Genomic DNA, 18215 nt, shown 5'->3' with positions numbered 1-18215 from the left:
AATCTCAATAAATGGTAAATTCAGAACAGAAGCAAGAAGTATAGCTCCTCTCTGCAGATAGCTATTTGACACCTTTACTAAACTACGTAACATTTAATATTTTAGTGTACTATATATCCTAATACATGTATATATTTAGAGAGCACACTATACCAATTATTAATTAAAAGAGAATCACAAATTTCACACAAATTATGCTTGTTTGGAGTACATTTTATTTTGGCTAAAGTACAGAACTTCTCTACAAACTGGTTTGCTAACCATCCGCACGAAAAAACGAACGTTCTATACTCATGTACTTATTATCATTCTAGTTGTAACATGTATGTGAATTGCTTCGATTAAAAATAAATACACAAATTGTCTTTTGGGTAGTTTTACTAAAAAAACATTAGTAAACTTAGTTTTTTACACAGTGAGTGTCATGTAAGAAGAATTGTTTTTTTTTAATAAACATCAACCAATGTATCATCCCTCAAAATATTATCATTAAGCTATAGGTCAGTATACAATATATTCTAGTTGATATTTCAGTGAGTTGTTATAATTGCCATTGTACATATTCTAATATTGTGATAAGCTGATATAGTATAAAGCCACAATATTTATAATGCTGCCTTTAGTGATGTATTCCTAAGTAACTAACGGCTGTTTCACTACACTGCCATTAATGGTTGGAAAAATCTCTGCCTTCCTCATTAACATAAATGTTCCGAGTCCTTTCCTATCAGGAACCCATCAATCATATTGGTGACGTCTACCCCGGGAGTCAATCTAGAAAGGTTTCTGTCGTTCCATTTGCTACTTACCGGACACCACTTTCGATTATAAATTACACATACAGAGACGAGAGCATCAACGCATTTTATGTGTAAGGAATGTAATTTTGTTTCTTATTATTTTACCTTAACTTTAAGAAATGGGTTAAAAGTAAAATAATATTTAACATTAACTGTGCAGCTAAGATAAATAGAGCTCTAGTAATATTAAGTACATTAGTAGTTTTACGAGTATAAATTTTAGTCACAACATCCTACGCATGGAGGCTCCAAATTTTACTAAACTCTATTAACTCAATAATAGGTAAAAAGTTAAAGAATTCTACTTTATCTACAACTGAGATGTATTGAGCTTTACTAATATTAAGTACATTGGTAGTTTTACGAGTATAAATTTTAGTCACAACATCCTACGCATGGAGGCTCCAAATTTTACTAAACTTTATCAACTCAATAATAGGTAAAAAGTGAAAGAATTCTACTTAATCTACAACTGAGATGTATTGAGCTTTACTAATATTAAGTACATTGGTAGTTTTACGAGTATAAATTTTAGTCACAACATCCTACGCATGGAGGCTCCAAATTTTACTAAACTTTATCAACTCAATAATACTGCCCTGCTAAGGAAGAAAAGGGTATCTGACATCTGGCCTATTTTGAGCTAGGCTGACTTTACTCTTTTGCTCATTGCCAAGCAGTAGATTTAAATATTAAGTTCTGGTTTTTTGAGGCAATTTGTAATATTGTATCCAGAATCTAAAAATATAGTTTATGAAGTAAAAAAATTCATTTATCATTTAAATACTTGTAGTTACATAAGTGTACCTTAAGCGATTCTAAGCCAAAAAAGCGTATCTGCCACATACGGTTTTTTGGCTTCTTGTTCTATGCGATTTCAACAGCATGATTGTAGGGCTAAACACAGTAACAAGTCACATAATATTTATCTAGTGTTAGTTTTAATGATAAAATGAGACTTCTAATTACTATGATGACAAAGTTACAAACATTTTTATAAATTTACATGAATATTGTCTATACAACTCAGTCAATGTCATGTTCTGTGATTAGATCAGGCTCCTCACTCACTGCTAGATCAACCCAAAAGCCATGTCTGTTGGGAGGCATCAAAGGCACAAGTGTTTTAATAATGTCTTGTTTCTTTTCTTTGTTCACACCTCTGGGGCTGGTTCTTGTATTTGGTTTTGGAACTTCTCTCTTCTTCGTAAATCCTGCTTTTAAAAAGGACAATTGAAAGACTTCCCCACTGAATGATTTTCTGTAGAACATGTCAAAAGATCCTCTTTGGAAAAGAACATGTACCATTTCACTAAGATATGGACGAGGAACTTTATGCATAATTTTATACTGTGAAGAATAGTTAAATTCTGTGAAAAAGTCCTGATGCTCCATGCTCTTTACAGTAACCTTTCCAGAGTTACTAGCTTTGACAGCATCTTTGAAGTCTTCAAAATCATACATTTTTCCTTTTGACTTTATCTGAAACAATACAAAAATTTTAAAAATTGAATAACTTAAGGAAAAAGAAACAAATAAAAAGCTGCGCCGAAAGTGGAAAACGTAAAAGATTACTTAATTTTATAACATTTACATTATAAAAGTAGAGGTACTTGTAATATAATAGGTTCTAAATTCAAATTTATCATTGCTTACCTGTTTATTAACTTGGTGATGGAAATGGTCTGCAGACATAAATGTATGTCCTGTCTCTAGATAGTTTAAAACAATCTCATTAGCTTCAATATCATTTGAATTTACCAATCCTGTCAGGTAGGAAAACAAAGCCCAATTTTTGTTCTGGGCTGCACAATTGTCCATCCAAATGTGTATTTTTTTTGCATCTCTTTTGTGCATGATAAAAGAATTTAATGCACTCGCAATGTCCTCCTTTTTCCTACCGGAAATTCCCTCATGCCAGATGCATGCAAAAGGATCCATGGTTGGTTTTTCTCCAACAGGCACAAATGATTCATTGAAAAGGACAATTCTACGAGAAAACACTGCTTCTTTGAACTGTTCAATGTGAGGCAACATTATTACTTTCTGCAAGTCCATTGTGTAGACAACTGTACCAGAAGGCCTATAACTATCTAAATTGTCTTTATCAATTGATTTTTCATATGCTTCTCGGGCTTCAGTATATTTCTTTTTATGATCTTTCCATTCATTGCATTCCGGACACAAAAGTTCATCGATTTGGCCATGATCTTGTTTGTGTAGATTGTACTTTTCACATCTTTCGCATTCCTCGTGGCCCAATTTTGCAAAGGAAATGTTCATTTCTGATATTACATTTCGATACAAGTCGTATGAACAATGAAAGTTTTCTTCTGCTTCGTGATCTTTCATTAATTCTTCGTGCATTTTTGCTATTGACAGTTCACAGGGCAAATATTTCCTGTTAGGAGCATATTCTCTCCTATAATGTGATATACATGGATTGTATTTTAAAATATGATCCTTGATAATACTCCTATCCACAAGGTTATGTGGGGGGGTGTCTTCCCCGTTGATCGCGTTTCGGTAAAACGCCATCAGTTGATTTGTTCAAAACATTAGTAATGAACATGTCATTGTTTTTTTTGTAGCCGAGTGTGGATAAGAAAAATGTTTTACAAACCATCTTTCTTGCTCCGTCACTGTCTGTAAGGAAGTAAAAGAATGTTTTTCCCCTCCTTGATTCTTCCTCTGGGTGTGTTTTCCTTTTAACTTTGCTTTTATCAATGTGCCCTAAAATAAAAACTTTTCTCTCATTTTCCTCCATAGCCCAAAAGTGTTCGTGGATTTTCATTCTTCTGTGTTCTGTAAGTTTGGTCGTGCATTTTCTTTTACATGTATTATTACATGGGGGCTGAAGTGCATGTTTATCTTTATTTTTTTCACGTTTTGATTTAATGTCTTCTTTACACCTCGGCGCAGCTCTTTTCCTCGGGTTCCCATTTTTGGTGAACCCTTTAGGAGCTTCATCTGTTTCCTCGAGCAAAGCAGCTGTATTATTATGTTCTAAGTTCGACTCTGCTGTCTCCATCTGCTGGTGTTCCTCTGTTGGCGCTACTTCTATTGGGTTGACTTGTTCAACTACAATGGCAACATTTTCTACCAAATCTGGAGCTATGTCAAAACAGCACGTCGACATTCTGTAGCTGTTGTTCTTCTGCCGCTTCAGGCAATAAATCAAACAAATCTTCAATAAAATCACTGGCATTGTCTTCATTTGATTCATAGCTCTGCAAAAAGTGAAATAAATGAGTTTTTCATTAAGGCTATATTTTATATATTTTTTCATGTAGGCTATATTTTCATCCTATGCAATTTACATATTTGGTAATTCAATGAGTTATGACAGTAGTAAGATATAAATCAAACATAAAAGTTGCCTATAGACAACATTGCATAACCCTACAAAAGCTAACAAAATATGAGGCGTTGGTAGGCCTACATTCAACTAGTTCGCTTATTTATTTTATTTACTGAATTAAATAAATATATATTACCGATATATTTTAGGCTATCAGTTTGATAGGGCATAGTAGATTAAGCAAATTACCTTTTTATTATCTGTAGTTGTCGTAGACTCTTCATGTCTGATATCAACTTCTGTTAAATTAGCATAAGGCCTACTACGTGTTTCCTCATTGTTCAAGTGGACGACCATAAAAAGTAATCCGTTTTTGAAGAACTGTAGGAGCGCTTGGCTGAAAAAATAATAATTTTGTAAATAATTTTTGCAGGGACCAGCAAACAAAAAGCATTTAGGCTACAGTGGCTTAATCTAGACTAATTCTGCATATTGATAAATTAAGTTTGTTTTAAAAGCTCTATTTCTAGGCCTAGGATTAAAACTATATTATGGTAGGCCTAATCAATATTGTACTTACATCTGCATTACTAGAAGTAGATGGCAGAGACTGTTCTACTTGCTCAAACGATGTTGATATACTAGGCCTAGGCCTAACTGGCAAAACTTCCTTAGGGGCAGGATTGCATTTGCTGTCAGAGTTATGAACTAAAAATGCGCATCTAGAAAATGATTTCTTACACACATTACATGTATAACCCATTTTAAACCATCTGAATCAAACACTTCTTCTCAAGGTTTCAAACTCACAGTCCAATCACAAATTCAGAGCTTATAAAGAAATTCACTTCAAACCTAAACAATTTTGTTTTGAGGTTATATTACGGCTTCATCAGCTGAGGTATAATAGTTATTAGTTATTCATTTTGCGTTTTTTGATGTCATTTTACACTGTAATGTTACACTATTAACAAAGTCAAGCTTAATTGCACACGTCTCAAAAGTTAATCCAAATGGGTAACTACATGTGACGTAATAGATATTCTAAGCAAGAAAACAGTATCTGCACGAGACTAAGCAAAACAACCGTATCTGCACCGCACATACGTTTATTTTGCTTAGACATAGTAGATACGGTGTTTTGGCTTAGAAATTCAGAATTGAAGTGTAGTTACGGTATATTTCATATTGATTATCTCAAAAACTGTTGTAGATACGGTCTTTTAGCTTATTTTTTTGGATTCCTCGTTGTCAATAACATAAAAATCACCTCTAACCTCAAATTCCTTAATTTTGTCAGTTACGGTCTTTTCGCTTAGCAGGGCAGAATAGGTAAAAAGTGGAAGAATTCTACTTAAGCTACAACTGAGATGTATTGAGCTTTACTAATATTAAGTACATTGGTAGTTTTAACGAGTATAAATTTTAGTCACAACATCCTACGCATGGAGGCTCCAAATTTTACTAAACTCTATTAACTCAATAATAGGTAAAAAGTGAAAAAATTCTACTTTAAACTACAATTAATTGATATGTATTGAGCTTTACTAATATAAAGTGCTTAAGTGGTTTTACGAGTATAATTGAAAGCCCCAACGTCTTATGCTTGGATGCGACTTTAGTAAACTCAGTCATGGCAAAAGGTATCTAAAAACTTTTAATATAAGATTTATTAAATTCTGCTTGAACACATGATTGTTGAAACAAAGTTCATAATTTAGCTTAATTTGGTCGGTGATATAAAATATTTTATATTTTAAAGTCAGCGATGCCCCTAACAATCTTCCATAGTGGGCTTCCATATAATTTGTGTGGTCCAAATTAATTTATATACACTATGGAACACAAAAACCTTGTTTTATATGGCAAAATATAGGATAGCCCTAAATGTATGGTTTTATAGAAAATGTTATTTATTTGTTTTACTCCTTCATTTCGACATAGTCTCGTGCAGACCTCAGGAAACACCCCCTATATAAGCGAAATATTCAGAAAAACCTCCGAATAAATTATAAATAACAAACAAAAACTTATTTAGGCCTAGCCCAAAGGATTTTAGATATAAAAATAAGAATATTTGTTAACTAGGGACGGTATGAATGTCCATTTAAATTTTAGTACCATCAGTTAAGTAGTTATTAGGTGATTGTTTATTATTATGGATTCAAAATAAACAAATATTAATTCCAAGGTGGGAATAAACAGATTGACATAATATTAACTGAGACCCGAATTCAATTACGGTAGAGGTAACTTTGGGCATAATATAAATATCTCCTATGGGCCACTCTTTAGAAACTTGGGTTAGAAAACTTGGTGGATTGTCGAAATATATTTGCTGTGAGTTAACAAAGAAATAGTGTTGTTAGTATTTCAAGTATTAAGTGACAAAGTAAACATATATTGATACTTTAGAAACTGAATTTCATAATATGTTATAGAATTAATGACTTGCTTTATTTATAAATAACAATACAGATTGTGGTGATAGAAACATGAAGAGATGTAGCTATATCTATATTTTTATTTTGTATTTGTTCTTTAAATAAGTGTTAGGAGCTGTTCTCTGTTTATAAAAACTCTATAAATTAATACTGCCGTTTTTTAATTTGTTGATATTCTTTAATTTGCTTGTAATTAAAACATTCAATTAGAAGATAGTATTTAAATAGTGATATATGGCGTATTTACTTATTAGACATTCTTTAAATTAATATTATACGGCATTTTGCATGATTAGATATTCTGTGAATCAATATTATTAGGTGCTTTGCATTCTTAGCGTTTCTGTAAAACCATTGTACTTGTTAAATTGTATTCTTGGCCAATACTTCAATAATTTTTGTCGGGAGCTGGAATTGATGCAGAACTGCAGCTTTGGTGAAAATCAAATTCTACCAAAATATATAGGTCCATTGAATAACCTAAACTTAATTCCCTTAAGAAGCTTAAGTTATTAATAAAATATAAAAGTTTAAAATTTCATTATGATAAATAACAAATATAAATATATTGTTATTTAACAATAATAATAATACACCGAATAAAACACCGCTGCTAGATAAGAATAGAAACTCAATGGTCTAAAACGTTTCGGAAACTTAAACAAATAGGTGTATGATATTAAATGTTGACTTTGCTCCATTTAACCTTTCTCTTAGTACAGCGTCTGAAACCTGACACTATCAGAACTTGATTTCTGGAATTTAGAGTCATGTTCTTCTGAAGAGATCCCAAAATAGTGGCCACTAAGAAGTTTAAAACAAAGTCTCTGCATCATTTCGACTACAGAAACTACAGTGTAATCTAAGTAAAGAAGTATTCTCAATGTCCCATCAGACGCATAACAGAGTATACTGCAATGTCTTATACACAATCTCTAAGTACGGCGGAGCAATCGATTTTTCTACAATATGTAAACGTAACTATAGTGGGAAAGGGTGATTGAATGTGAGTGTAGAATTTGTCTATTGTTATCATATTACAATGGGTTGGATCGATAAACTATTGAAAAATGATATTAAAAAGTATTTAAATTTATAGTATCGTTTGTTACAGCAAATAAGAATCATAAATACTATCCATAAAAATGTCTATTGGATTATTACAAACATTATTTCAACCCAATCGGCCAATCCTTTCTTACCAGAGAATAACTTTATTTTCATAAATCTAACCTAACATAACGTAACATAAACAAAACTAACGAGATATAACCTAAAATTATCTAACCTTACACAACCTAACGTAATATAACGTAACCTAACTTATGTAAACGTTATCCTTACCTAACTATACCTGAAGTAACTTAGCATAGCATGGCCTAGTCAAACCTAACCTAACAAAAACCTAAAAACCTAACGTTAAGTAACCTAACAAAATCTAAAACAAATCTAGCATAACATAACCTAACTTAACGTAACCTGAAAAAAACTAATTTAACTTAACATTACATATTCTAAACTAACACTCGGCAAAGCTAATCAAACTTAACATATGCTAAAAAAATCTACCTAAAAATAAATAACCTAACCTAAGATATTGTCCAAATACTAGAAAATTCTAGATATAATAGAATAAAAGACTGGTTATGCTATTTAGTACAGTGATTACTATTCATATGACTTCCATTAGTCCGCTTATAACACATGTGTTAATTTCGTCTCGTGACAAAATGCAGCAATGGTGTGAGACAAACTGGATTGCACAAAACAGGGAAGCTCTGTCGACAGGTACTACTAGTCTAGTACTACAGGTTACTAGTCTGCTTGCATAAAGTAACCTTCTGAGAAAGACCCATAGCTCTGGACTAGATGCCAATTATTTTAATATAATATTGAGTTATTATAAAATTAAGTGAAATTTGTAATGATTGATGGAATATATGATCTAAAATGTATGTTTTTACAACTGAAATAACTGATAGTTATAATATACACATAAATATAATATATAAATAAAACTAGTTTTGTTTGAGGGAAGCATAAAAACAAATGAAAGCTTGTTTCTTTTTTTTGGGAGCGCTGTAATCACCTGCGCTTACTGAACAATCAATCACGTTATTGTATCTACTTTTTCCAGCCTTATCTTCATCATCCAGTGAAGTACATAATAGAAACGGTTCAATGCTTCGATTTTAGCAGTAATTATCTTCCAGTTTGGATCTAAAAAAGTAAATACGTAAATACATTTTATACAGATTTTATAATATGTTTTAAATAATGTGGTTATGTCATGTCCAATTTTATTTTGTAACATAAGAGTATTAACAGTATGCAAAAATAATATTTGTCTTAATATAAACGATAATGGCACTGTTTTAATTGTAAATAAGATTATTTTTCTTCTGTATTTTTAATTGAGTTAAGAACTAGAAACTAAAACATATTTATTTAAAATTAAGTTAAAAGATGACCAGTTTCATTTAAATAACAAGTCACTGTAGTTTGCCTTAAGGTTTCGATTTGTTAAATCTTCATTCAGCCAAAATTTATTTTATTACTTCATATACATGTTAATAATATAAACGTATAGTGAAGCATACAAAATATCTTGGCTAATCTTCAACGGTAATCAATTTTCGTTTAACCAGTAAAATAGGAACTAACAAAATCATGTGGCTGTTCCCACTTTTATTTAAGGAAATACTGTGGTAACAAAAGTAATGCTCTGTTACAATTTATTTTAAGCAATTCTATAAACAAGTAATACCCTATATTGCTATATTACTTTAAAAAAGGTCCGTTGTAAATTCAATTAAAACCATTCAAAAAAGGAACTAGTAAACATGTGCATTAAATGCTTTTCGCATTTAAATGAATGTAATTCACATGTAAGTAAGCATTTAAATGCTTCTCGCATGAAATGCTTACTTACGATTCCTAAACCTATGTTTCTACTCGATAGAACGTATCCATAAAACATTCTATCGGATAAACGCAAGTATAATGTATATAAGTATACATTATATGGAGCTAAAAGAGCAGGAAATCTCTAAAATGTTTATTACAAATCCAAATCAGCCGTGATATGAATTTCCTTACCATCATATTAATTGGTACGCCATTGTAACTTCAATTTTCATTCCAAACAATGGTTAAATTCTTAGTATCTTACTGAAGAAAAATCTGTACAAGAATAAAAAATAATTATAGTGGAGTTGCCGTTCACTTTGTAGGCTTAGATCGCTCATGTCAGATATTGTATATATAATAAGAAGAAGTTACTCTGCTAGGTTGTTATAAATTCACAAGTACACTTTTATTTAACCAATATAGAAGAATAAGAAAACTTATTATTGTTCACTGTAAACTTCAAGAACTGGAAACTGCAGAAACCTCTTTTACATTTTATTCAATACAAAACTTTTGTTAATTACTTTTCTTATTGGTTTGTATTTACAGTATCTTCTATTGCTTATTAATGACATTTATTAATTTTAGTCTCCCTGTGAACGAATTTTAGTGAGTACCGTTAAATAATACTTTAAATAAAGAAATAGGCCTTAGTGATACCTATGTTTTAATATTTATTTCTTTTGTTGAAGAACATTGGGATCTTGAATGGGTGAGGTAGGAGAATATTGCGTAATACTGTTGTATAATGCCTTGATAATATTATGTTTCTATATAAATACACCGAATTAAATTCCATATATTACTATTCTGTTCTATGTATGTTCGATTATTAGAAACTGATATTAGTTATTTACCAGACCACGATGCCTGTTATTGTTCCATCATTAAATGTCACAAAAATTAAAAAATTTAAATATTAAAATATTTAAAAATACGGAATACACAAAAAAAGAACCAATACACTGATGATTGATAGTGCGCTGCTACACAAGCGTGATAACGTATCAAATTACTAGAAAATATTCCACTGCCGGTACCTAGCCCCACAAAAGGATCTTCAGACCTTTACAATGGACGATGGGTTCGAATATCGTAGCTATAAATTAATTCTAATCCAATGTATTGTTACTAACTTCAAAACTTGTAATCTTTGGAGAATAGAACTATGTGTGAGCAGCAGCAGTTTTACTTCGTCAATTTCACTACAATCTCAAGTCACATGTCAGACAGAATGAAACGACCCTCTAACGAACAAACTTCGCTTTACAGTCGGTTTATGTAAAGGTTCAGTATGAAGAATTTATTTAAAAATTTGCTCTATATAGCAAAATTTTGACAAATATGCACCAATTAATAGGTATTAATTATAGCATCCACCTGAATGCGTTACATGGGCAGAAACATTAGTAAAGAATGAGAAAATGTATGGATATAAATTAGGAATACAAAACGATAGGATCCACGATATTACCCGACCACTTACAAAAGATGTGGACTGGATATCTGACACACTTCCCATCACTTCTGACATTCCACATACTGAAGTTCATTTAGCTGCCTTGGAGAATTCTGGTCATGATTTCTGGAAAAGTAAGAGAGATTAAACAAGAAATGTGCTCTCTGAGAGACCAATCCCTACGACGACCGATACACACGATGAGAACACGGTATTATTGTCCAGGACATAGTTATTACAGACAATTTCTGCCTTAATGATTTATTACTCGGATCATACTCGGTCATTTTTGCAGCATGTAAAGTGCTCAAAATAGGAACTCCATTCGCAGCAATAAATTTTGAATAGCATACAAATTGTCACTTTTATTGCAGACTCAAGCAGTTTGAGGCTTCTTTCTTAATGGTTGAAGGTTAATCAGAGTATTTAGTCTACCTGTTCGCTTCATGCAACAATCATCAAAAAAAGTCACAATAACTATGAGTATACGGGATTGCATAGTTTTTTGCAATCTCATACTTTTGGAATGATTTGAATTTCTCGGCGTATTAATAATATTTTCAAAAATCAGATAATTGGGAACATATATTCCTTCTCCTAGATTGTGGCAAGCCCTTATTTATGTACTAATAACTGGCCAGAGTACAGAATTGTAAATTGAGTTTTAATGTACTACAAGTAAGCTCCTGTATATAGGGCACTATTCTGTCTGCTCTAGCGTGGTCAAGGTTACTGTACCTGAAAATCTTCTTAGTGTGATCATAACGCTCCCTGACTGCAAGGAACGAATTAAATATTCAATAAGCTTAAAACTTGATTGAAACATATATTTGCGTCTTAAGGTTTTTTAAACGCCAAAGATTGTATTGTTTGAAATTAAAAATAACAGTCCTGTTAAATGAAAAAATTAGGACAGGGCTGAAATTTATATAAAAATAATGTGATTTTGTATGAAGAAACTTAGTTTTTAATGTTTGTGAATTTGACTGAATATATAGGCTTATTATTTTCCTTAGGTACAAAACAATGAGTGTTGTGAGGCAATTGTCTTATTGTTTGGAACCTTGAAACATAGTATTATTAATAATATTGAGGACTCTAAAGGACTTCATAAATATAATTTGATTGTCTGAATTCACAAGGAAAGAATTCACCCAGTGCCTCTTAATTCCCAAGACAAATTTAGAAAGTATGTCCCACTTGAAATGACGTGCAAAATGAGGCCAGACACAAGTTTTTATAATGCCTTTTCTTATGTTACTGACCACTTCATAGATGAACAAACCCCTCGCTTGCAGTCCGACACCTACGAGCTAACCTCAGGGAGAAGACACCATCAGAACATTTGCTATGATAAAATAGGCCACACATACAATAGTAGTTATGTGTAGGGAAGGTTGGAAAATCAAACCACTGATATGATGATAGAATGAAATGTGGCACGATAAACAGGTTTCCAAGCAGTCCCAATCCATCATATTTATGTACAGAAAAAGTTTGAAAAATAAATACCTATGTAAGCTTACAATTATAAAATTTACGTTGCAAAAACAATTATATAAAAGCTTTTTTATTCAGTAACATACTGATGAAATGACATTCCTTAAACAAGTAACAGACAAGGTGTACAGTTACTAGTGATATATTCCGATTGCTGCCTTTGTGTTTGGTATGTAGGTCAGAACCCTCCGAACAGTGTTTGACTTTGTAATGTCAGAGTTTCAGTTGCCTCAAGTGCATTATTGTATGATTGATAACAAGAACTGACGCTTAAATCAAGCCACAAAGGTGAAGTATAAAAAGGAAACATTTAGTTAGCGGGGTACCGTTGCTTTTCCACCATACATTTATGTAGGGCAATACTCACTGAATAGAGATCGACTTCAAATATCCAGCTGGCTTTAGCAGAAAAATATTTGTGGAGCTGAGAATTGCGCTGACTTGAGAGGTGGTGTTCGTGACCTGAGGTGGCTGTCCTGTAGATGGTCTTGCAAGATAAGTACATGTGGGACAGATATGATATCCTCATATTCCATTAATAACGCTTCCTTGCATCTTTTTACAAGGAGAGTTACAAGAAGCCATGGCAGTAGAGTTGGCTGTAGATAACAACTAATTGTTCTCATAACGCAGTGTAGCATTAATTTCTCTCACATGGGCACTATTCAAACACGGTGCAGTACTGTGCAGTGAAGTGTACTAAGGACAAACGAGATATGCGTTAAAAGCTTGTTAATTAGTGTCCCATGTTGCTCCAGTGTGATGTTTGTTCTCGTTCCTTCTTTAGGCGCGTTCTTGTGTATGTCGCTTTTTAAAGTGAGAAATCGTGTCCAAGTTTTACTCATAAATACTGCAGGGTGTTGTTGAGTCTAATACAATACATACCAATACAATATCCATTTAGATTTTACTACTTTTACTGTTTAATTATAGGTGGAAACATGCACATTCAGTTTCATGAGAATTAAAGTTTAGTTGTTAACTATTAAAATAATTTCTTAGAACAACTATATCAGAAATAAGTGTACTTTATTTATGCTCTGGATTGTTTGGGTAACAGAGAAATGTATTCTTAACATATAACAACATTACTTTTATTTATTTAAACTGTACTAAGTAAAGTTATTCACTTCATAATTTCAGCACCATTGAAATGCAGCAAAGTTTGCTTCTACCCTCTCTGGGGATTGCAATGTACAAGTAAACTATGTGAGACATTTACTTGGTCTATATCCCTTGGATTTTCAATTTCATTTATGCCTATCACAGTTTAATCACCACAATACTATAAAATGAGAAACAATAGAAATAATCAAGGATGAAAGTAACTCTAATAAGGAAGATAGTTTACAACAGTCTAAGAGCATGAAATCTATGGTGCAGATGCCTTACTGATCATACATAACCGATTAGTGGTTGTCTAATAAAGCTTTGACCTTCAACTCGGCTGCAGAGTATTGAAAGTTTTGTGTTAACATTTGTTAACTGAAGATGTCTCTCCATGGAGAGTCCAAAATATCTAAAGACGTTTTATTGTGCAAGCAATGTTATGACGCATTTGGCCCAAATCGCCAAAATTTGTAGTTGTAGATATTTTGCGTTAAGTCACTTTGATCTTGTCAACACAAAAAGACAGCAGAGTTCCAAAATTTGTTTCAATGGAATTGAAATGGGTCCTCTTGATAAGATGGGGAAATTGCTATACAGAGACTATATTTGAAGCTTAAATAAAGAAATATTGTTTTTATGTTATAACACACAAAAAACTAATCAACTATAACCACCTATTTTATTTTTTACGTAATTTAATTCCTCCTCCTTTTCTTTTGGTCCATGAATATATTTTGTTACATACTTTACCAAGCACGAAATGATGACAAGTGTATATACTTTACAATCGGAAAATCTCAGACCAATCGTATTATGCAATGAATTAATTCCAGACCAAGAATTGAAATTTTGATTGCCATAAATAGATATTCGAAAAGGTTTTAATTAAATTGTAAAACTATTACTTTTTGTAGGGTACCATAATGTACTGTTAGATATAAATACATTATCATACTCTCTTGACAAATATGACCAGAAATACTCAGACGTACATATATAGCTTAATATTTACGAGGTATTCTTGCAAATAACATTTGGATACATTATTGGTGCGAAGGAGTCAGATGTACATAAGTAAATAAACTTGTATTTACCGGTCATTAATAATTAATGTACTACATATATAAAAATGTTTACATACTCTTGATTCAACTTCAACAAATCTTGGAAATGTAAAACTGTGTTACTGAAACGTACGAGATATTTACCCTGAAGAAGTGATGACGTGAAGGTTATTTATTTGTACAACGTGTAGTGCTGGAGCATGTAGTAGTCTCTTGTCTTAGAATTAAGTGAGCTCTGGAAGTGAAAGTGTTAAATGTGTCTCGATTATGTGGATTTTAAGTGAAGATTTGATAATAGTTCTTGCGTAGTGCAAAAATATTAGTTTTAGTTTCCCACAAATACATTCCTCAGTCCTATAACTATTAAATGTGTATTTATAAATAACTCCAAATTCATAATATGGTGATTCGTGGTAATTGAATTTAATATGAAGGACAGTCACTTAGACAAATAATTTCTTAAATAGTACTACCTTTCCTACTTTTTCCTACTTTTCTTAAACGATACTTTTCCAAATTGTTTACTCTGATGATGAAACCATTGGTTTAGAAATATAAACCATTTGGAAAAGTATTATTTTATTAACATTTAAAGTTTTTTTCCAATTAATTGCTCCAAGAGTCTTCAATTAATTTGTTTTTTATTTACAAATTGTGAGTTCATTTACTTGTGCAACAACTGGTATGCAAACACTATAAACTTGTAATAATAATTAAAAATATGAATTAATAACTTTAAAATTTGTTATGCATGGCTAAATTTAATTTTTTATGGAACATTCGGATGTTAAAGAAATTTAGAATCTTTGAACTATGTTTCTTTGTTATTTTCTTTTTAACTCACTTTTTAATGCTTCAGTTCACTACAGTTATTGAAATATTGTGTTTGTAATATGAAGCAAACTAAAAATATAAATAACATTATATAATTTGAACAATATCATGTCCAAGTTTAGTAATAACAATTAGTGTACAGTAATAAATTTTCGAACATTTTATATTACAAAAATATTAAACACAATAGCACACTAACAGGTCTGTAACTATGAGCACTGCTTTATATTATTTTATCAATTGCAGTAAAGCATTAAAGCTTTTCATTTTTACATAAACGTCGACATTTTGAAACGAATATCTTATTTCTCAATATTATTATTTAACAGCCCATAAAACATAAAAGAAAAATTTTAAATAATAGTTTAGGTCCCAGAGCACATACAAATATATGCCACACCACTATGTCTTTAACACTAATTAATGTGATTAAACCAAATTATTTGTTCAGAGAAAAAATTATTATACAAACTTTTTTCATATTTGCAATTTTAAAATAATGATATCCATTTTGCATTCCCTTTCATGTGTCTTAACCATAACGGATATTTTTCATGATGAATGAATCCCTAGAGCACACTCAGACGTAACTTTCAGACTTGATCTTAACTCTCCTAAATGTTTACTTATTTATTTATAATTACTCATTCCAAATATATTGACCTTAGAAGGTTATTTTCCTCTTCTCTCTCAGCATCTACCATTTACATCATGTTTGTGCAGTGGTTATTATTTTGTGATGTAACATGCATTGCTATCTTTGTTTTCATAAGAGTTTGGACTTTCATATTATGACAATAATTATGTTTTTGTGGAATTTACCTATAAATTCTTGTATTACAAGTCTTAGAAATCTCAGTGCAAAAGAGACAATGAAAAGTTAGAAAATCTACACTATTCGAAATATAAAATTTTACCTACACGTCAGTATTAATATAAGGTGTGGCTCTAATTATCAAAGCACAGTTTTTAGCCAAAGGGAAGACATAAAGAACTATCTGACTGTAGTAGGTTACTCCCTCAGATAGTTGAGTTACATTATATTTGTAAAGGAGTTTTGTTTTCTTAATTTTCAGCCCGCTTCTTTCTTTGACGTCTTCACAGTTATGATTTATTTTAAGGGTCTAACTTCTTCTATTTCGAACGAGGAACCCATCTATTTCCTATCCTATATGTTATAATTAGCACTCTACATACTTTACTTTTTATTACTTTAAACTTTCTACAGTGTTTCAGGAGTGTTAAAAGTTTCAACGCTGCGATTTTATGCTTGTATATCTTATGTTTCAAAAGTATACTGTACTAGTTTGTAATCGGAATGTTAAGAATCTCCGTGAAAAACTCACATTCCAAAGGGAAAAAAAGGCGTGCGTGATTACAAAATGACCTAACAAAAAATAATTTGGTTCCGTTTCTAGGAAACTTAGTTGCACACAATTGAAGAATTGTACTGTTTGGTTTGTGTTTGCCACAGGAAAGATGACGTTTATTGTTTAATCTTGAATTTGTGCTATAAAGCATTAGTGTATATTATAAATTGAGATAAATAGAATGCTGTACCAACTTATGAAAGATGACCTTTGGAGTCATTATCCTTTTCTTGCGTCATAATTTCACCTTACATAATCCTCCTAATTAGTGAACTGAGGTTGTATTTACCAAACACATAAATGGAGGTTGTTGTGTTTTTAGTTTGAATTGTGTAGTAGGCAGTTCTTAATAATTGATGTCCAACACGTTTTATTGTTGCAATTAAATACATACTAAACAAATTATGCACAAGAAAATTACAAACGTTTCCCGTTGGGGTTATTTATTGTAATCACATAAACATAGATCAAATAAATTTTACACATACAGTTAATAATACAAAACGAATAAAATCCTCAATTCATTGTGTTTAGCTTTCCGTAACCTGATATATTTTGAGAAACTGTATTGACAACAATCTCTTTGATGACGAATGTATTAGGTCAGAGACTCCATCTAACTTAAAGCCCCCACTATTGTGAGCGTTTACGATTACCGTTGGCTTCTATCGGGGTTTCTATGAAACATAATACACATCGCAATCGATGGCTAAGCTTCCGTAAATTTTCTTGACATCGGCTTTAAAGGGATTCAGTGTGTTCCTTTGTTCTTTTTGAAACATTTTCTCTTCATATATTTATCAGGATATAATATTTAATGTGTAGATAAAAATCACAGATATGAGTGATTGTATGTGCTTCTCGTTACTGTGTAGGCTCCTTGATCTCTTATGGGTTGTCAATAGACTATTAAATACAGGATTGAAAATAATTGCATAGAAATAGTTATTTAATTTTTGGATAAAACTCTCTCTCTCTCTCTCTCTCTCTCTCTCTCTCTGTCTCTCTCTCTTCTCTCTCCCTCTGTGATTTAAATGACTACATTTCTCCGACACCAATCACAATTATTTCCGATCTCCAATCCAAGCAATATTCGTTACAAGTATTTGTTAATTATCTAAGTATGTTATTATTATCTTCATAAAAGATTTAAAAATATATCATAGGAAACCTATGTACACCATAAAAAAGAAAATTCCGTTTTAAGAAGTTGATGGAAACATGTTATTTTCATTATATCCGGAATATGCATGTCTTACAGATAAGCTTCCTGGAGGTAAAAATCGTCAGTTTCTAGTGCTTGTATTCAACTTCGGGTATGAAGGATAGATTGATGTATTTCTCTTTCACCTGTGCTTTACTCTTCAAATTACTATATTGGTACTAAATATCTCCCATGTATGTAAACGGTTTTCAAAATGTG

At 31.5% G+C, this 18215-nt stretch overlaps 1 protein-coding gene across 1 annotated transcript; it reads right to left on the bottom strand.

Annotated features, from left to right (window-relative positions):
• Nucleotides 1-1402: 1402 nt before the first annotated feature.
• LOC124370764 lies at nt 1403-3206 on the bottom strand. The gene is made up of 2 exons (XM_046829063.1): nt 2457-3206; nt 1403-2282 (listed from the first exon to the last, which is right to left on the bottom strand). Exons 1-2 carry the CDS (start codon nt 3165-3167, stop codon nt 1827-1829), a joined length of 1167 nt encoding a protein of 388 aa, XP_046685019.1. The 5' UTR covers nt 3168-3206; the 3' UTR covers nt 1403-1826.
• Between the last annotated feature and the right edge of the window lie 15009 nt (nt 3207-18215).

This window comes from Homalodisca vitripennis, unplaced genomic scaffold (assembly GCF_021130785.1).
Source record: "Homalodisca vitripennis isolate AUS2020 unplaced genomic scaffold, UT_GWSS_2.1 ScUCBcl_490;HRSCAF=2603, whole genome shotgun sequence".
NCBI classification, from domain to species: Eukaryota; Metazoa; Arthropoda; class Insecta; order Hemiptera; family Cicadellidae; genus Homalodisca; species Homalodisca vitripennis.
This window is presented reverse-complemented; position numbering and strand designations above follow the sequence as displayed.

Coding starts and splice junctions, on each gene's coding strand:
- LOC124370764 (XM_046829063.1), bottom strand. CDS start 3,167: ATGCACGAAGAATTAATGAAAGATCACGAAGCAGAAGAAAACTTTCAT. Junction 2,283..2,456: donor ATCACCAAGTTAATAAACAG/GTAAGCAATGAT, acceptor GTATTGTTTCAG/ATAAAGTCAAAAGGAAAAAT.